At 35.7% G+C, this 21,605-nt stretch overlaps 1 protein-coding gene across 1 annotated transcript; it reads left to right on the top strand.

Annotated features, from left to right (window-relative positions):
- The first annotated feature begins 12,849 nt into the window (after window positions 1-12,849).
- LOC112015722 (uncharacterized) lies at window positions 12,850-13,515 on the top strand. Its single transcript, XM_024048152.1, has 2 exons — window positions 12,850-13,296; window positions 13,381-13,515. The coding sequence occupies exons 1-2, from the start codon at window positions 12,850-12,852 to the stop codon at window positions 13,513-13,515; spliced, it is 582 nt and encodes a 193-aa protein (XP_023903920.1).
- The last annotated feature ends 8,090 nt before the right edge of the window (window positions 13,516-21,605 follow it).

Raw genomic sequence — 21,605 nt, 5'->3', positions numbered from 1 at the left:
AGAATGTGGTTGACCGACGGGTGTTGAATAAGCCTCTTAACCAATCAGTGGTCAAGCCTAAAGTTCAAGGGAAATCACTCCCAAAGTCATAAAGAGGTTCGAGAACAAACCAGTTCTGCCATCACTGTGGACTTCAAGCACACATCAGACCAAATGGTCATAAGCTAAGGGCATTGAAGAATGCAAGTGATCAGAGGTCAAGAGGACCAAGAAATGACAAAAGGAATTAGACTGTTGAGCAATCAAGAGGTCGTGATGGTGATTCCGGAGTGATGGATATGATGAAAATGATTGATGCATTCAGCACCTATTTGGCAAGCTTCTCCATAAGGTTTGAAGGCCATAACACTCATACCCAATCTTATAGGGATATCACCCCAAACGCATGTGACGTGTGGGTGAAGAAGGGTACTTATGCATGATCACCTCCTATGTCCATGCATTAATATTTCCAATGTTTAGGATCATAGGTTCATGCTATATATCATGCATTACTTTCGGTTTATAGCATGTTTCTTTTACTTGTTTTGGTTTGTACCTGTTTTTGTTGATCATACTTTACTTGTTTTGTTTTTGAGTGTGTTCAAAAAATTCTAAAACCCATAAAAATTGAAAAATCTTCAAAAAGTTTGATCACTTGTATTGTGTGTATCACATGTGAGTTTGGCCTAGTACCTTCGTACTAATGGTGTAGTGCATTTTCGAGCTCAGCTTGTTCTGTATGCACATATATCTGTGTGGGAGAAATCTTGAAAACTATGTGTGATTATTAGAAATAGATCTTCAAACCTGTCGTGAATGATTAGTCAATAGTCTTGATCGTCTTGATACTTGCATAGACTTGTGCCTATATATCTTCTCACCTTTACTTTTATGTTTTTGCAATAGAGCTCACCAAATGTAAATCTCCAAATGAAAACAGATATTGAGCTACAAAAGCCTGTCGCATATACTAGTATTTGACTAGGAAAAAGGGAAAGCGACTTTTCTAATGAAATGTATAGTGCTCAAAAAGCCAAAGGCTGACTCTCAATGTTGAAATATCAAATATTTTAAGCACCGATCTCAAAAAGAGATGCATTATCCAAAAAGAATCAAATGTTATGATTTATGCAGACATCAAATGAAAAGCTTTAATGTCTTGTAATCATTCTCTTGTGGGAGGTTATATATACTCATTTCTATAATTGAGATAGTCCACTTAACTTAGTACCAGTTATGTATGACTTGATTGAATTGATCATTGAAGCTTCACTCTGGTCTAAGGACTATTCCACATTTGATACTCACACACAACACACAAGACTTTGTTCAAACAATGCTTATCTCATTTGTGTGATTGTACATGTTCAAATGTGATGTGTATGCTCAATTACATGTCGATCAAACCCAAAAATATTTTTGAGTGTTTTATATGTTTTTGAAAGTGATTTTGTACTTTCGTGTCTTTAGTTTTATATCAAAATGCATTTTTGTGTTTTTCTCCAAAAACTGGTTTAGAGGTTGTTTCGTGAGAAGCTTGCGACTTAGAGCTTCCCGTAAAATGTGTTTAAGGGAAATTAAAAAGTCAAATTTTCATACAGAGAGTCTCACTACTGCCTCGTGAGAATTTCGCGACTAAACACTTCTCGCGAAATGTTTTTAGGCAAAAATTGGAAAAATTTCAATTTGTACAAAGGCTATCGCGACTATCTTGCGACTTATTTGCGACTAAAAGCTTCTCGCGAAAGCTTTTGAGCTTTGGTGGCCATTCTCGTGACTGTCTCACGACTGTCACGCTACTGCCTAACGCGCAAAAAATGCGTGTTTTCAGTTTTTATGTAGCAGATGTGACATATTTTCGAATACTTTTAACTTCCCTCGCATTGCCTCTCTCGAACCTTGTCCAACCCAAAACATCTTTTCTCTCAAACCCTATCTCTCAAGCCTATTTTCTACATTTCCAACTTCAAGGTATGTTTTCCAAAACATTTTCTTCATGTTTTTTTGAGATTATGTAGAAATTTAAGTTAGGGGTTCTAAATTTGGGGATTTTTTGAAAATGGGTTGGAACTCTTAATTTTGTAAAATTTTTTTCCAAAATTTTAATTAGGCTAAGTCCCATTTGCTGTGGTTGTATCTATGTTGGCCCCATGTGGTAAATTAAGCATGTATTGAGGCAGTTTTCACCATGTTCATGCATTGTTCATAGTTGTAATGCATTGTTGCATGTTAGGTGTTTGACAGAATGTCTTAGTGACACTCTTGTGTTGAATTGGACTCAACTGAGTTCCAATGCTTGGGTTTACTCTTGATTGAACATGTGTAACATGTTTTGGTCAAAGGGTATGTGTTTTACACATTTTCCCAATTTGTGCCTCAATGCCATGCCATGCATCACTTAGGCACACAATAGGCATCCTCTAGGCACACCCAATGCATCACCTGTTGCACTCACATGCATCAGCACATGCACAGCCCAGACACACACATGCACAATCACTTAAATTCATGCATTGTGTTTATGTTTACATGTTCCCTCAATTTTAGCATGCTTTGTTATGTTTGTTTGCTCTGTTTTGAGTTGATTATGTTCTATTTTTAAGTGTTTTACTTATGTTTTGGACTAACTTGAATCTAATCAATTTTTGTGGTCTGCTCTTTTTGTTTTGTATTTGTTTCCCTGATTGGTAATTATGTGTGCAGATGTCTCCATTTAAGACTTTAGTAGTGAAAGGGGGCAGCAACAAAGGAAAGGAGCCTGTGATTGATGTTGATAACCTTTCACCAAGGCCAAAGAGGACTTGATCACCGATAGGAAGTTTTGATCCAAACTATTCAGATCCTATGCTGCATCTCAGAACTTTGAGAACTACTTTATGGAAGCTCCATTGTTGGTTGAAAGGGTTGTTGATCAGCCATCTCTCCTTGATACCAATATTCCAAAATGGTTTGCCACAAAGTATTGGAACTTTCTCCTTTCCAATCTTGATGATGCATATGAGAACTTGGTGAAAGAGTTCTATGCCAATGCCATTGTTGACGGAGATGAGCTAAAATGTTGGGTTAGAGGAAAAAGTTTCTCAGTAACATCGGTTTATTTGGTGGAAATCTTACACATTAACCGGCCAATACTCCTTATACCATCAGTATATGATGAGTTGAATCTAGATGAGGAGGTTCTTAGAGAAGCTTTAGGAGATAATTTGGAATTTGCATCCAATGGATAGTTAATAAGTGTGGCATCTTTATCTCCTGAATTGAGATTGCTTACAATGATCATGTTCAGCAACCTTTACCCTTTGTCAAGCACCGGGTTCATGAATCTCGGTTGAGCACTATTCTTGCATGATCTAATCACTGACGAGGAGATTGATGTATGCTCTCATATTTTTCACATCTTGGCAAAAACGGTTGAACAGACTACTTCACGGAATTGTCTTCCTTTCTGCCGCCTTATCTCAAAGATTTTGAAGGTCAAAGGTGTGCATCCCTCGGAAGATGAACGTCCATTTCCTCGGCTAAGTCCAATTAACATTCACACACTTCATGCCAGTATAAGTCACGCCAAGAAGAGTACCAAGCAAGAAAGTCATACTGCTTTGGGAAATTCAAGCTCTACCTCCCTTGCCTACGATGAAAAGCTAGACAACATCATGGCTACACTTCAAGAGATTAATACCAAAATATCCGGACTAGCAACCATCATGCACTCCCAGCACATTTACTTCCCACAAAGTTCACATCTCTCTAGACTCAGATGGACCAAATTCAAAGGAAGCTAGAAGAACATGGAGACTAGCTATTCTATGACAAAAAGGGGGAGATGGTGTCGTTGATAAGGGGAGTGTAGTGATAGGGGGAGGAGAAGCTAGAGTAGCAAGAAGTTGCTACTTGTTTATTTTTTATTGTTTTTACTACTTTCTTTTAAAGCTTTTATACTTTTTTTTTTAATTTCAGTTTATATTCAGTATTTGTGTTTATCTCAATGCTTTGTAGCATTTTTTTAGTACTTTTAGATGTTGTCTATATATCTTGAGTACCTCACTCTTGTGCCCTAGTAGGATATTGTTTCCTAGATGCAAATACTTTGTGTATTTTACATTAGTTAAGTGTTGGACATGCAATTGATCCTTGGGATTGTTCTTAATTGCATTGCATGTCTGGATGAACATTTACTTGCTAAATGTTCATTGTTGTCATTCTTTAATGATTGATCTTGTTTGATTAAGATATGCTTACATGTTTTATAGTATTTACAAACTTGATCACATTTTATCAAGATATGCTTACATGTTTTATAGTGTTTACAAACTTGATCGCATTTTACTTGCTCATGTAAATACCATGTATTTAACTTGTCATAAGCTTAATGAAAGTTTTGTTTGTATGCAAGTGTTTCAGGTTATAGGTATATACGTGCAAGTGCTTCAAAGCTTCTAGATTAGGCGTGAGTGAGTTTTGCTACTGTTTCCAAACTCACGTTTAAGTTTACAGTCTGTTTTAGGGGTTTTGTCATGGAATAGCCAAATGGGGAGATTGTAAAGTTGTAATTTACAACTGTGTTTTTTATTGACTTTTATTCTGTGCCAAATTTGATTGTAATTTTATTCAATCTTTTGTTCCTTATATTTATTGTGGGATTTAATTGTAAGGGTTGTGTATAGACAGAAGATTTCTTGCAGGTAGCTCGCTACTAAGCATCTCGCGAAGTGATGCATGTGCCTTACACATAACTGAAATGTGAAAAGTCTGTACAACTGGAGACAGCTGTGTTTCATGAATAGCTCGCAGGTAAGGCCTTCCCGTGAGACACTTGCGAAACATTTTGTTTTGCCAGACTGTGCTATCTAATACACACTTTCTGTACCCACACTATATATACCCACATTACTCATAAATGTTGAGGAGTGCTTCTGAGAGAAAACCCTAGCCACAAAACTTGAGAGTTAGAGATTGTTATACCCACATTTCTCTATACAATTGCTTGTAGATTTTCCTCAACTCCTACCTCTCCATTTCCATACCATTGAAAGGTTGATAGCCCAAACACTTACCACACCCTTTCAGAGTGTTAAGTGAGGTTTTGGTGCTTCAGAAGCATTGGAAGAAGCCAAAGATGGTAGATGCAACATGGAGCTTGTTGTGGGATCCGGAGAGCTAGACAAGACACGATTCCGAGAAGCTTTGTTGGAGTAGGAGTTTGGAGGGCTTAGGTACATCGGGTAGATTAGGCTTGGAGGGTCTCTTGCTAATGCATGTATCCCAGCTGATTGTCTAGTGGATCGATTACCGCTTGGAGGGCCGTGGAGAGGTTTTTCCCCGAGTTCTTTGGTTTCCTCTTCGATAACATATTGGCGTGTTATCTTGTGTTTGCATCTCTCTTCCTTACTCTTTTACATTCCATTTTACTGCTGTGTTGTCTTGTTTATGGTTTAGAGTAGCCTGTTTGTTTATCCGCTTGCATTTACACTATTCCGCACTTAGTATTAAGTTAGTGTAAAATCTATCAAGTTGTAACTTTAATTTGGGGGTCTAAACAGCTATTGTGTTTTCAACACATTTTCGAGCTTTCAAAATCATTGAAGACCCACTCTGTGACCGCTGTCATGAAGCTCATGAAACTCCTTTACATGCTTTATGGTTGTGTAAGGAGATAGACATTGTTTGGGAGGACAGTGAGTTGTCGACTAATCAGAGACAACTTCAGGTTTTGAGCTTCAAAGAACTGCTATCGTGGATGATTGTGCAGAAACAGAATATTGAACTTTTCGCCTTGATGGAGTGGCTAATGTGGTCTTAGAGAAACTAGGTTCGGTTGAACCACACGGCCACAACACTCCACCAAATCCCTCAACATGCTAGAGAGTGGCTTATCGAGTTCATAGCATGCCAAGCCACACAGCCAGCATGAACTGACAGCCCAGGACAGACACGTAGATTTTAGACAGCACCTCCATCGGACCTGGTGAAGATTAATTTTGACGGAGTGGTTTTTAGCAGAGAAAATAAATCGGGCATCGGAGTGGTTATCAGAGATTGCTCAGGTTTGGTGTTGGCTTCTTGCTCCAAGAAAATACCACATGCTCTCACAGGTTCAGAGGTTGAAGCATTAGCAGTAGTCACGGCGTTGTCTTTCGCTACTGAGCTAGGTGTCAATAAAGCAGTTTTGGAAGGTGACTCAATGGAGGTTATCCAAGAACTCACTCAAACAGAGAGCACACTGTCTTCAATAGGACCTTGGATAGATGACTTAAAGGTACTAGAAACCGATTTTGTTCAATTACAATACTCTCATGTAAGAAGAGAATGTAATAGGCTTGCTCACAGTCTGGCTAGATATGCAATTGACATACTAGACTTCCTTGTATGGATGGAGGATGTTCCACCACAATTTGCAGTTGTTTTACAGGTTGATTTAGCCAATTTAATTTAAAGCATTTCGAGTTTTCACCCTAAAAAAAAAAAAAAAAAAAAAAATTCATAAGTCTACGAAGTACAATAGAACCTAAAGTCTAGTGTAAATCATAATAAGTTTGAACATTTAGTATAATATCAATAATAGTGAAGTTGGTTTCCCCAGCAAATTTTGGTACTATGATTGTTCAAGGGGACTCTAGGAGCTATATTGAAGCCTTAAGAAGCAGTATGTTTGAAGTTCCTTGGAGAACTAAAAACTTTGTTGTACATACAAAGCTGATATGGGAGAGATTTGATTATGCTAATATTAGCTAGATGATCATTGATTAATTCTGTTTTTAGATCCTTTAATTCGGGGCATTGCCAATTTGCGCTGATGTTTTTGTTAATTTAATTTGTGTAGAGCAGCCCCTCTTTTGTTCCTTGTTTTTTTGGCTTGTTGGCTTCATTAAAGTTTTCCATTCATAAAAGAAAACTTTTGATTGCACTCTTTACCATCGGACCAAAACACCAATTGGTTTTTGGTATAGGCAGAGATTGAATCTCAAATTTTTATTCAACTATAAAATTTTTTACTAGTTGAGCTACTTGAAACCTACATTAGAATCATTAACTTGATTCATCTTAATGAACGGTAGTTATTTTGTGCCAAATTTTTACACTGCATCGTTGTACCTCGTTAAGGTTGTATGTATCTTGTGGAATCAACGTCCCATGTATTATTTGTGGAGTCAGTTGTTTTGCATTTGAAGTACGAGAAATTTCAAAGTGCTCAGAATTAAGAAGCCTCAACTCTGAAGCCTGAGGTTAAATTAGATAATGTAATAGAATAAGTTCTTGCAAATGGGGAAAATATGGACTTATGGAGGTGGTTATATTCTGTATAACCACCCCCATTAATTGGGTAGTATATAAAAATAAAAAGAGAAAGCTCAAAAATATCAAGGGAGAAAATTTATAGTGTACTTACCAAAACCAAAATTGGAGTGAGCTCTTATATTTTGAGTATAAGTAACATTTCAAGGCCATTTGATATGACGTTTGTACAATTCATGTAAACAATTTATGAATCTAACGTAATTGTCTGCCATCTCTACAAAATTATACTTGTCAGAAAAGAGATCTATGAAACGTAAAGCCTTATGAAGCACTGGATCATATTCGTTCTCAATATAAAATATCTCGATGAAAACTTCATAACTATTTATAATACATAGTTCAAGGTGTTTTAGGTCCTCATCTTTTGGAATTTTTTCACAATTTTCAAGTTCTTCTTCAATGCATAGTTGAAATTTCGATTTCCCATGATCAATTTTAGAGGGATATGGAAGTGGTATTAGAAGTAAAGATGGAAGCAAAGATGTAGAGACTAGGTTAATAGCTTGCAGTTCCGCAAGAATAAGGAGAACCAAACATGTCGTCCCCATCATAAGTTTTCTCATAATTTTTATAGGCATTGATCTTTTCCCATTTACGAACTATCTTATTTGAAGAAAACTCAAAACATTAAGCGCTTAATATATAATGGAATAATTATATTCGAAATAAAGATAATTAATTTGATTTATACATTGATTTATTCTTAAAATTATTTGTTCAAATAAGTGTGGTCTAAAAATTGTTAATTTTAGAAATATAAGCATAAATAATGGCTTTTGACTAGGATCAAGAGGTTTTATAATACTTTTTATGTCAATGTGATTTTTGATGAAATCCAAGCCTCCAAGGTTACTCGTAAGAATGGAAATAATTGTAATTTTGCATTGATTTATAAGAACTGTTAATTTTACATTGATTTATTCTCACTACGTAATTTTGCATTTGAGCTTAGTCTAGGGGACCTAGATCAGGTTTTATCAACATAATTTCATTTTTATAATCTTCTTTGTTGATTGTAACTAGGAATTCTTTTTTTTATTATTTTTTTATTTTTTATAGCTGAGTTTGTAACTAGGAATTCAAATCTTGTAATTTTATTGCTCCCTACTCCTTAGATTGTACTTAGGTCACAATCTTGTAATTTTGCATTTGGGCTTTCATTTATTTTCTTCTCATAAAATAAATAAATTTTGAGCCCAATGTAAGTCCCTTAGATTATGGGGACATTATACAACTGAATTTGTATGTCACTTATACCAAAAATCGATTGGCATCTTAGTCAATGACAAAAAATTATTATTAGGAGTGAGCAATATAAGTTGAAACTCTCTAAATATATATTTTTTTTTTTTACACCTCGAGATTTACCATTAGCATATTAGGGGATACTAAAATGTTGGATAGTAGTTCTCACAATATTTATTTAAAACAAAAGCTAGAAAACTTTCTGGATAGCGTAACATTTGGAATAGATAGAATATCTAATAAATTATTGTTTTCCGATGTAAATACAACTCCCACATGATGTAAGCTTGGAGCCAAAAATGCCCTATTTACCATAGCCATAGACTCAAATTACTGCTGCATAAAATTAGGTTATACAGTTGAATAGTATTATTACATAACACAATTTAAAATAGGAAGCATTTGATATAGCAAGTCTTGCTGTTGAACCATCCTTGACATTCCTTCAATTGAGTCTGAAGACTAAAACCATAACATACTAAATTGTAAAACATGATTCAATAAATAAAGTCATAAAGAAGAATGTAGAAGAGTATGCTTATAGTACAACAAGTGGGTGCTCAATTGTGTTGAATATGACGTTTAATGCACAAAGCAAGAAAGTAAAAAAAAATTTAAAATGTTTGTGGTATCACCAAGCTTGCATATTGAATAGCAACGAAAAAAGGTTCTCGAAAAAAGATTAATTCCAAGGATTTTTTTTAATTAAAAAAAATGATTCAAATTCTTTTTGTTTATTAATATTACAAATTAAAAAATTATTTATTGAAAATACTTTGAACTGTCCTCAGTAGTCAAGAAAACAAGTTAACATGGCATATTGTTTCCATATCTCCTAATTAATGTGCCAATATTTTGTATTAAAAAAACTTTAACTATACTATTATTTTTTAAGATCATTTGCAATCAATTAATTCAAAATAAACTTACCAATTCCAAAATTTAGAATCATTTTTTTTTTCAAGTAATAATACTTAAGACCAAAATTTATGTTTCGTAGGTTATGGTATTGGCTCTTTCTCTTTCTCTTTCTCTCTAGGCTTTTTGGTGAAAACCTAACAGTAGAAAATTTTGCAAGCAAGGCTAGCAACAATTTCTCCCTCGGGGTGGGTTGGTAATTGAAGGAGTGCAACATGGATGAAGTAACGAAGAAATGGGGGAACCTTTCCCTCACTGAAAGAGAAGCAGTCGAACATGATCTCCATGACACAGAGCTAGTTGAAGGGGCAGCCATTGTGGCAAAGTTCTTCACGAAAAGGAGAGTCAACCTTGAAGCTGTGGCAACTACATTGAAAAGCGCATGGAAGACAGATTTGAGTTTTGAGGTTTCGTGATCTAGGCGAAAATAAAGCAATCTTTTTATTTGAAGATGAGACGGACATGGTTTGTGTTTTGACAAATGGCCTATGGTCTTTTGATAAGTATCTTTTAGCAGTACACAAGTTGGGTGAGGAGGAACAAATACAAAATATTAGTTTTGATAAGGTTAGTTTTTGGGTTCAGTTTCATGACATCCCAGTCAGAAGAATGACTGAGGAAACTGGTGAGCGGATTGGGAGGACGTTTGGGAAAGTTGAAGAGGTGGACATCCCAGCGACAACAAATCTCTTGGGAAAATACATTCGAGTCCATGTGAAAGTGGATATCACTCAACCTTTGTGATGAGGAAGATTACTTAAGTTTGGAGGGCTAATGTCGGTGTGGGTATCGTTTAAATATGAACGACTGTCGATCTTTTGCTACTGGTGTACTAGGTTTTATGGAAATCTTGAAACGCATAAAAGAATAGGCTCATGGGAAGTTTTTTCAAGACTTGGGCAGCTGTTTGATATACCATGGGTCTACATTGGTGATTTTAATGAGGTTTTGAGTGTAAACGAAAAGGAAGGAGGAGCACACAGATCTAGTCGACAGATTGCGAACTTTTGGCAATGTTTGGACAGTACTGGCTTAAGAGATTTAGGATTTACTGGGTCACGGTTCACATGGGCAATTGAAAGGAGATATTATGGATGTATCCAAGCAAGATTGGATATAGTAGTGGCGACAACTAAATGGAGTGGAATATTCCCATAGGCAAGGCTTTTTCACCTAGCAAAGTCGACGTCTGACCATTGTGTCTTGCTGTTGAGACTCGAACAAAACACAAGACAAAAAAGAGGCAAGGAATTCTTTCATTTTGAATTAATGTGGCTTAAGCATAAGCAATGCGCGGAAGTTGTCTAAGAAGCATGGGAAACAGTCTGCACATGGGAAGGGAGAACACCTTAGAGCACTGCTTGGAGCAATGCAGGATAGCATTAACAGCATGGAATTCGCAAGTTTTTGCCATGTTGGGAAGAATATAGAGCGTATGCAGGGGAAATTACAGTTTCTAAAAGCACAAGTAGCAAGTCTCTCTAAGCAGGAGCAAATAAGAGAGACGAGGATGGAATTGAACAAACTTTATGCCATTGAGGAGGATTTGTGGCACTAGATATCATGGAGTAATTGGGCAAAGTCAGGAAATAAAAACATGCGATATTTCCTTGAGAACGCATCGAAAGAACACTATCATGGGTTTAATGGATGAGTCCAATCAGTGGCAAGAGGACCTCGAGGTGGTAAAGGGCATTGTAGTAAGATATTATCAAAATTTATTTAGTAGTAACCATGTTGCTATACAGGAAGAGGTGAGGAAAGCTATAGAAGCTTGAGTGTCAGAGCCTATGAATGTGTTATTGGTTAGAGAATTCCAAGAAGTAGAGGTGAGGAAAGCTCTCAAGCAAATGCACCCATTGAAAGCCCTAGGACTGTATGGTATGAACCCTTTTTTTTATCAGCATTTTTGGCCTATTGTTGGTGATTGTGTTACAAAATGTGTGCTAGATTTTCTGAATTTAGGTATTATACTACCAAATTTTAATGAAACACACATCACACTTATCCCTAAAGTTAAAAACCCCAAGAAAATCACTAAATATTGGCCCATTAGTTTCAGTATGGTGGTCTCTAGGATTGCCTTAAAATGTTTAGCCAATAGATTGAAGGTTATTCTACCAACAATTATTAGTGAGAACCAGAGTGCATTCATGGAAAATAGACTCATTACAGATAATATTTTGGTAACTTTTGAAGTTATGAACCACATTAGCCAAAAGAAAGGTGGTTTAAGGGGGCAAATGACTTTGAAATTATATATGAGTAAAGCATATGACAGAGTTGAATGGGGAGGTTTGGAGCAAATTATGAAAAGAATGGGTTTCCATCCAAAATGGATTGATATTATCATGAAATGTATTTCATTAGTTACCTATTCTGTACGGATTAATGGGGTTCCCCAAGGGCTTATAACTCCAGCACGGGGCTTACGCCAAGGGGTTCCTTTCTCTCTCCTTATTTGTTCTTGTTGTGTGCAAAGGGTTTATCATCGTTGATCTAGAAGGTTTTCTTGGAGGAAAGAATTCATGGCATCTCCATTTGTAGATAGGGTCCACAGCTATCTCACTTGTTTTTTGCAGACGATAGCTTGTTATTTTGCCAAGCAACCCTAGGGGAATGTGAAGAACTCTTGCACCTCCTCCAAGTATATGAGTTATCTACTGGCCAGCAACTTAATCGGGAGAAGACAACCCTGCTTTTTAGCAGGAATACCCCTTCCCCCCCAGATACCTAAGAATGCATCAAACAAATGTTTGTGGCTGAGGTTATAAAGCAACACGAGAAATAACTTGGATTGCCATCGTTGGTGGGAAGGTCAAAACGAAATACTTTCCAACAGTTGAAGGAGCGTCTGGCTAATAAGCTGCCAGGGTGGAAGGAGAAGCTATTATCAAATTCGGTCAAAGAGATACTGATCAAGGTAGTTGCATAGGCCATTCTAGCGCATACCATGAGTTGTTTCTTGCTACCTGCTAGTTTATGTGAGGAGATGACGAGTATTGTCCAAAATTTTTGGTGGGGACAAAAAGCGGGGGAAAGGAAAATGGTGTGGATGAAATGGGATAAGTTGTGTGAGCCAAAAACCAAAGGTGGATTGGGGTTCAAAAATTTGAGGGCATTTAATCTTGCCTTATTGGCAAAACAAGGCTGACGACTTCAACAAGGAAGAAACTCTCTTTTCTATCGGGTCTATAAGAACAAGTATTTCCCTGATGATGATTTTATTCATGCCAAAAAAGGCCATCACCATCCTTTGCTTGGAGAAGCATTTGGATAGCCCAATCTTTAATCAGTGAAGGGGTTAGGTGGCAGGTGGGGAATGGTGAGAGTATCAACATATGGAAAGACAAATGGACTGCAAATCCGTCTACTTTTCGTATAGTCTCGCCATAGAGAATTCTACCCATGGAAGCGAAGGTTAGTGTACTCATTGATGCAAAAAATGGAGAGTGGAAAGCTAATCTGATCCGGGATGTCTTCCTGGAGCATGAGACTGACTCCATACTGAGCATCCCATTAAGCACATTACTACTAGCTAATAAATTGTTATGGACAGCAGCTGCTAACAGGAAATTTAGTGTGAAGAGTGCATATAATTTAGCTAGAAGTGGGGAGAAGGACAGGGAAGAGAGCTTAGATTCTTCACTCATGAAACACTTTTGGCAGAAATTATGGAGAGCAAAGGTTCCAAATAAGGTTAGAGTTTTTGGATGGAAAGCTTGCCAAAATATCCTGCCTACAAAAATGAACTTATTCCATAGGCAAGTAACTGATGACCCAATCTGTGATGAATGTGGTCTTGAACCCGAAACTGTCCTCTATGTGCTATGCCAGTGCCTGGAGGCCAGAGAAGTATGGACCCACTGTCGTCTGTTTCATCTGGTTGAGGGCAAATGAGACTTTACTGATGTGCTGTTTTTTAATGGAATGAATCAGGATCAAGACTCTAACCTGATGGATATGATTTTGATGATTGCATGGAGTATATGGCGAAATAGAAATGGAGGGAGGCAAGGGGGTAAAACACTTTCAGCTGCTGCAATATATGGGACAGCCATAACACTGATGTAGGAATATTATGCAGCACAAGAAAATTTAAGCCAAACCCAGGATGTCTCACCATGTCAGAAAAAATGGACACCCCCTCCACATGGATGGTGCAAGGTGAATACAGACGGGGCAGTGTTCTCAAAGCAAAAATGGCCTGGTATTGGGGTGATAGCAAGGGATGATCAAGGAAGGGTGGTTGCAGCTATGAGAAAATGACTACAGGTCCCACGGGGTGCTTTGGAGATTGAGGCGAAAGCATTTGAAGTTGCCGCTGTCTTTGCAAAAGATATTGGTGCCCAAAAGGTAATTTTTGAAAGTGATAGTTTGGCGGTATGCTCTGCTATTCAGGGGGCAACAGAGCCTCCCATGACTATTGCAAATATCATCTCAAGTACCATTCAGATTATGCAGCAGATACGCCAAGTTGAAGTCCAACACAAGCGAAGAGAGGGGAATAGAGCAGCTCATAGCTTGGCACAACATGCTCAATTTACAAATGACTTTGTAACATGGATGGAGGAAACTCCAACCATTACTAACTCTGGAGTTATTTCGGATGTACACCAAGTTTTTCAATCTTGAAATGAAATGAAGTACTGGTTTCTTATCCAAAAAAAAAAAAAAAAAAATCCAAAATTTAGAGAGAGAGAGAGAGAGAGAGAGAGCCTACTTAATTACCAAATCAAAAATTGAAGGTAAGTCTTATATTTTCTATATAAATAACATTTCAAGGCTTTTTGATATGACGTTTGTAAAAATCATATACACAATTTACAAAACTAATGTAATTCTCTGGCGACTCTGCAATTTTGTGCTTGTTATAATAGTGATCTACGAAACGTAAAGACTTTAGAAATACTGGGTTATGTTCGTGCACAAATTTCTCAATGCAAACTTCAAGGCTCTCAATGACACATAGTACAAGTTTGTTTGGGTCCTCACCTTTTGGCATATTTTCACATTCTTCATTCTCTTCTTCTAGTTAAAGTTGGAATATTGATTTCACATTATCAATTTTAGAGGGACATGGAAGCAACATTTGAAGTGAAGTGGGATGCAAAGATGTATAGACAATGATAATAGCTTGCACTTCTACAAGAATGGGGAGAATCAAATCTATCATCGCCATTAGTGGCATTGATCTTACCCACTAATGAAATATCTTATTTTGAAATCTAGGTTTATGAGAAAGTTAAAAATTGTGGATTCAATTTTCAAAATAAAGAAAGATAGAACTGTTACTAATTTAACTAATGTACATAGATATATTAAAGGCAAAAACACCGTTTTGGTCCTTACATTTTAGGGTCACGGTCAATTTGGTCCATACATTTTGATAGCAGTTAATTTGGTCTATATTATTTTCAACTTAGAGTCAAACTGATCTTTACTATTAAGTCATTAACGAAAATGCCCATGTGGCAAATGGTGTGTACTGTTGATATACTTAGAAGTGACATGACTTATAAAATAATATTAAAAAATTGTAGTAAACAAAAAAAATGCCACCTCATCTAAAAATATATTAAAAATTAGAAAAAGAAAATTAATTCCTCAAAAAAAGAAAAAAAAGCTCAGCATTTTTTTTTTTTTACTTTACTTTCTTGCCAACCAGTCACATAATACATCCAAAAAAAATTCATCTCTAATTCTTTTTTTTTTTTCTACCACTTTACTGGTAACAAAATATTGAAATCCATCTAGAGATCAAAGTCCCCAAGAAAAATCGTTGACCACCACTAATCATCCACACCCATTAAAACCTAGTCACCCTGCAACAACAAAACCCAAATGAACCCATGCTAGAAACTCCAAATCAATCCAACTCATTTGCGAAAACAAAACCCAAATCAACTTAAAGCAAAATTTTGAGACCCGAAGCAACCAACCATGTAGCAGTAAGAGGGATATTGTTTCAAGCTCGTCAAACCTCAATTTATGTTTATTGCGCAAAAGTAGGAAATTTGCTAGAAAACGAAGGAATTTTTAGCATGGAGTTTTTTCGTCCATGATTTCGCCTCAATGGCTGATTCAGTTGTTGGGTTGAGAGAGAAAAAGATGCCCAATTGTACTGGGTTTTATTTAGGGACGGACCCAGGATTTTAAGTTGGGGGGGTTGGAGATAAGTGAATTTTTTTTTTTTTCAAATACGCATCAATATAATATTAATAAACTATCAACCAAGACAAATACCCAAAATCATTGTTTCTTAATATATTAAGATACAATCATCTACTAACAAAAACAAAAGACACGAAACACTATTGTTTCTTTATACAATCATCTATGAAAAGGGAACTCGACACTCTTTCAAATATTCAAAATCATCTACGATTGAATCCAAACTATATGTTGAAACTATATCCTTTTCAATGTATAACATCCAAGAGAGTCAATACCGTACCGAAGGTCGTTTCGGTTTAGTAAAAAAAACGAAATATTTCGATACCGGTTAATATCAGTGTAGCATTTCAGGTTTACTGCTAATTTATATATATATATATATATATTCATTATTCAAAATCTATATAATTTGTTGCAAATATTTATTGTGAACCTTCTGATTAAAGTGTTAGCTCATTAATAATAAATAAAAGAAAAAACATAGATAATACTTAAAAGATTACATGGTGATAATTATATTAATAATATTAGTAATAATAAGTTCGTAGTTGTAGATGGCAGATCACTTGTATCCTTAACAAAAGTAATACAAGTTTGCCTATCANGTTTTTTTTTTTTTTTTTTTTTACTTTACTTTCTTGCCAACCAGTCACATAATACATCCAAAAAAAATTCATCTCTAATTCTTTTTTTTTTTCTACCACTTTACTGGTAACAAAATATTGAAATCCATCTAGAGATCAAAGTCCCCAAGAAAAATCGTTGACCACCACTAATCATCCACACCCATTAAAACCTAGTCACCCTGCAACAACAAAACCCAAATGAACCCATGCTAGAAACTCCAAATCAATCCAACTCATTTGCGAAAACAAAACCCAAATCAACTTAAAGCAAAATTTTGAGACCCGAAGCAACCAACCATGTAGCAGTAAGAGGGATATTGTTTCAAGCTCGTCAAACCTCAATTTTGGGTACGTCCCTGGTTTTATTCATTGGGTGTGAGGGATTTTTTGGAGTGTGATTTGTTTTGGATGTATTGTGTGATTGGTTGCCAAGAAAGTTTAAGAAAATATTTTTAGTCTAATTAATTTTGTTTTTGTATTTTTCTAATTCTTATATTTTTATGTGAAGTGGCATTTTTTTATGTTAATTAATTTTTTTTTTAATATTATTTTATAAGCTATGTCAGCTTCAAGTGTGCCAATAGTGCACACCATTTGCCACATAACTATTTTCTGTTAATGATTTAATGGTAAGGGCCAAATTGACTCAAAACTAAAATTAATAGGGATAAAATTAACTGCTACTAAAATATAGGGACCAAATTAATCGTGACCCTAAAATGTATGGCCAAAATCGTGTTTTTGCCATTATTTATTTGTGACACATAGCAAGAAGATTGACTTTCTTGTAACATGGTGACAATGGCGACTTTCATTTGTAGTTGTGCTAATTCTTTTCGTAGTTGTGCTAATTCAAAACAAACAAATTCTAATTTTTTTGAGCTTTCATTTATTTGTTTGTCTTTCTTGTAACATGGTGACATGCTAATTCTTTCTTATAACATGGTGACTTTCATTTGTGACACATAGCAAGAAGATTGCTATTGTAACCTATTCTTGTTCTATCATTGATGTCATGCCCCGAACCCAACTATAAAGATAGGCACATGACAACCGCCGCATGCTTATAAAGTAAGCACTCTACAAGTGTGCAAGACCTTCTTAGCAATTAAAATTTATCCTCAAAAATTAAAATCAAATAAATCCAAAATACCTTAACAATTTCTTTATGAATAGATCTCCAATAATTTAATAGGAACAAAATCCAAACCTCATGTACATAATGCCAATTGGCCAATAAATATAAAACTATTAGAAGACCATCTAATTCCAAAATCACAAAACTTCACTTTCTGCTCACAACACAACATCAAACTCCCAAAACTTGGTATTCTTCACAATCTAAAATTGGAGGGGAAAAGGGGTGAGATGACAACTCAACAAGTAACCAAAATCCTAATAAATTCTATCAAGCAATAGATTTGTAAAGTAATAAGATGTAATATGAGTTTTCAAAAGTTATAATATATTATGGATTTTCAAAAATAACTAAAGAAGTTTCATAGCCTTAAAATAATAAGTTGCAAATAGATCACATACTTTAACCTTACAAACATATATCACAGATGGTTTAGAAAGTAGTTAGTTTTCCATATATCAAAAGCTATAACACATAATAGGTTCCAAAAATACATAAGCAGTTTAAGTGACTCAAAATAGTTTAGATTCTCAAACATTTCCAAAATCACATATGTAGTTTTAAGGACTCAAAATGGTTCAATTACTCAAAAATTTCCAAAATCACATATGTAGTTTTAAGGACTCAAAATGGTTAAATATTCAAACGTAATTCATATTCTTAACAATCTTATGATTATGGTCAAGCTATATCCCTGCGACTGGGCATCAGAGTACCAATGAATAATCCCCATTGGCTGGGTATTAGAATACCAATGAATAACCCCCATTGGTTTGGGTATCAGAGTACCAATGAATAACCCCCGTTAGTTGGGTATCAGAATAAATTCATAGTCAGATTGTTTATAATCATATATATGAAATCATAGTTTTTAACAAAAATATATCTTATCCAAATACATATATATATAATCATATATTCAATATTCAAATCTATTTGTGATATTTCTATAATTCTTTACTTTAAATTAATATAGCTAAAAAAAAACAATTAAATAAAATAAATCTTATATTCAATGCTCATGTATATTTGTGAAAATTCTTTATTCTTTACTTTGAATCAGTATAGAGAAAAAAAAATTAAATAAAATATATCATATATTTAGTAATCAGATATATTTGTGATAATTCTTTACTTGAAATTAGTAATATAATAGAAATAAAATTGTAACAATTGTAAATAATTTTTCAGTAGTTAAAATACACAAAATAAAACCAATTAGGATAAAGTTTTTTACCTCCAAAAGCCATACCAAAAGGAACTTCTCTCTAACACTTCTTCTAAAATCCTTAGATATTACCTAAAACAATTTTTCAAGTATTATACTCAATAATCAAATAATTCAAGGAAAAAAAACTTATAACAATACAGGCTAGAAGAAAGACTATTAAAAATATCTCATAATTTTTCACTATAATTTCAACAAAAAATCCACATAATCCCCATATATTTATTCTTTACTAATTGCCAATAAGACCATTCCCATCAACAGTTCTAAAAGGTTTAGCATTTACCATCTCAAAACCCAAATTTATAACATATAACACACCACTTTACAATCTTCCTTACATCAAAACTTCTAATTTTTTTAGCAATTCATTTAAATATTCTTTCTTTATCATTTTTTATTCTTTTTTATTCATCCTCTCTCTTTCTGTCTCTCTCTCCTTTGTGTCTCTCTTTCACAACCCAGCGTCGTCAGCCACCATATCCACCCCCCCAAATCACAATCACCACATCCACCCACCATTGTTGTAACCATAAACAATAGCAAAAAAAAAAAAAAAAAAAAAAAAAAAAAAAACCTTCACATCCAAAGCCATAAAATCAAAGAATCATCCAAATCAAAGAATCACAACATCACAACAAAGACCCAAAAACACCCTGATCAACCCACACCCATCTTTGAACCACCTCGATCAACCCACAAACCTAGCCACCGAAATCAAGAACCCACCAAAATCAATCAAAACCAATGAAATTAAAACTCACCGATATCAAATTGCAAAACCCACTCATCGAACCAACATAGAGACCCACCACGAACCATCGTAGAGACCCATGATCCACGAAAAACAATCGCAGCCCAACCACACCTAGCATCGCATCCTGACCGCACCCAAGACCCACGAACTCGAGATGCAGAGAGAAAGGGAAACAGAGAGGCGGAGAGAAAATGAAAGAAAGAGTAAGGAGGAGTGGATGGAGAGCACGAGAGGATAGTGAAAAGGAAAGGAGTGGACGGAGAGCATGAGATCGGTGGTGGCATGTGGGTATGGAGACAGCGCAGAGATCAGAGGGTAATCGAATCGAACAGTGGAGATGGAGATAACAGCGATGATGATGACAAGGAGAGAGCATGTAGGTTTGGAGAATAATGGTGGTGGCATGTTTTGGTGAGCTATGGAAGGCTTGCCTGAGAGAGAGACACCAGAAGGAGAGAGGGATGGAGAGCACGAGAGAGAGTGAGAGAGGAGAGAGAAAAGACTTGGAAACACGGAAGAGAGAGAGAGAGAGAGAGATTAATAAAAAATTATAGCATAGTGCTATAGTGCGGTCTCAAAAATGAGAGCGCATTGTAGCAGTATTGCAAAATTTTTAGCATATAGCATCTTTGATGGAGCACGTTTTTGGGTTATAAATGCTAAAAAAAAGTATTTTTTAGCATATACCATGCTTAGAGTATCTACAGTGAGGCTTGTATATGCCAAATGTTAGGAACCTGGCAATTTCTCTCTCTTCTCTCATTTTTTCTCTTTCTTTTTTCTGTCTTCCTTCTCTCTCTTTCTTTATGCTCTCTCTTCTTCTTCTTACTCTCTGATTCTTCTCAATATCTTCACTCTCTCTGGCAACTCTCTAGATCGGCATTGGGTTTCTAAATCGGCGGTGGGGTTCTAGATCGGTGGTGGGTCTCTAGATTGGCGGTGGGTTTCTAGATTGGCGGTGAATTTCTAGATCGGTGGTGGGTCTCCGTGTTTTTCCTTCTCCGGCAACTCTCTCTCTCTTTCATTTTTCCTTCTTTGTGTGGGTCAACAAAATCAACTTCCTTCAAGCTTCCTAGTAGCAAATTCGCTTCATTCGAGCTTCGGCAGTGGTGGGTCTGGTTTTTGACTGTGGGTTGCTGTGGTTTTGTTTTTTTTTTTTTTTTGGTGTGGTGTTGATGGGCGGATAGGGTGGTGGTGGTGTTGATGGTTGGAGGGCAGTAGGTGCAGCGACGTGGTTTTGGCCTTTTCTCTTGGTTTTTTTTTTTTTTTGGTGGTGCTGATGGGTAGATAAGGTGGTGTTGATAGTCAAAGGGCAGTAGGTGCAGTGGCGTGGTTCTGGTATTTTCTCTGGGTTTTTTTTTTTTTTTTGGTGTGGTGTTGATGGGCGGATAGGGTGGTGTTGATGGTTGGAGGGCAGTAAGTGCAGCGGTGTGGTTCTAGTATTTTCTTTGGGTTTTTTTTTTTTTTTTTTTTTGTGTTTTTTGTGTTTTTTGTGTGGTGTTGATGGGCGGATAGGGTGGTGGTGGTTGTGTTGAAGGTCGGAGGGTAGTAGGTGCAACGGCGTGGCTTTGGTCTTTTCTCTGGGTTTTTTTTTTTTTTGTTTTGTTTTGTTTTTTTTTTTTTTTTGGTGTTGACGGTAGTTTATGGGTTGCCAGTGGTGGTGGTGGTGTGCAACAGTGGTGGTGATTGTGGTTTTTGAATAGAAGGAAAGAGAGAGAAAGAATAAATAATGTATAAATAATATGTTGTATTGTATAATGGTAATTGTGAGATATAATATTTTATTGCGTAAAAATATTATTTTAATGAGTAGGATTGGGAAATAAAAGTTGGGATGTTGGAGAATTGTAAAATTGTATTGTATAATTGATAAAGTGACTTTTTAAGATGGTAAAATAAGATGAGATGTAGAAACCGGCTGTAAATGCTCTTAATGGGAATGCTCTAATAATATCCTAGGATAAGACCTCTAGAATAGTAAAAGTCACTTGTGAAAGTGAGCAATATGTGGACTACTCTTCAGGGACATTTTTTTTTTCTTTTTCCCTCCTGCCACCATTATCATCTTTTGAGATGTTGACAACTCCAAGTACAAGCTCGGCCATGTGCCTTATGGAACAACCATTATTTCTTTTTCTTTTTTTTTGGGTATAACTTGTTAGACATCAACTCATCAAATTGGTACTATTCTGGTGTGTAGTAACTTGTTCCACAAAGCCTAAAATTTTGCAGATTCTA

Source organism: Quercus suber, unplaced genomic scaffold (genome assembly GCF_002906115.3).
Source record: "Quercus suber isolate HL8 unplaced genomic scaffold, Cork oak 2.0 scaffold_342, whole genome shotgun sequence".
Lineage (NCBI taxonomy): Eukaryota > Viridiplantae > Streptophyta > Magnoliopsida > Fagales > Fagaceae > Quercus > Quercus suber.
The sequence above is the reverse complement of the archived record's forward strand: the minus strand, read 5'-3'. Positions and strand labels throughout refer to the sequence as shown.

What these genes read in the sequence shown, in the direction of transcription:
- LOC112015722 (XM_024048152.1), top strand. Translation starts at nt 12,850, where the DNA reads ATGGAAGCGAAGGTTAGTGTACTCATTGATGCAAAAAATGGAGAGTGG. An exon ending in AGTGCCTGGAGGCCAGAGAA is followed by an intron (nt 13,297 to 13,380) that starts GTATGGACCCAC and finishes GGAATGAATCAG; the next exon opens with GATCAAGACTCTAACCTGAT.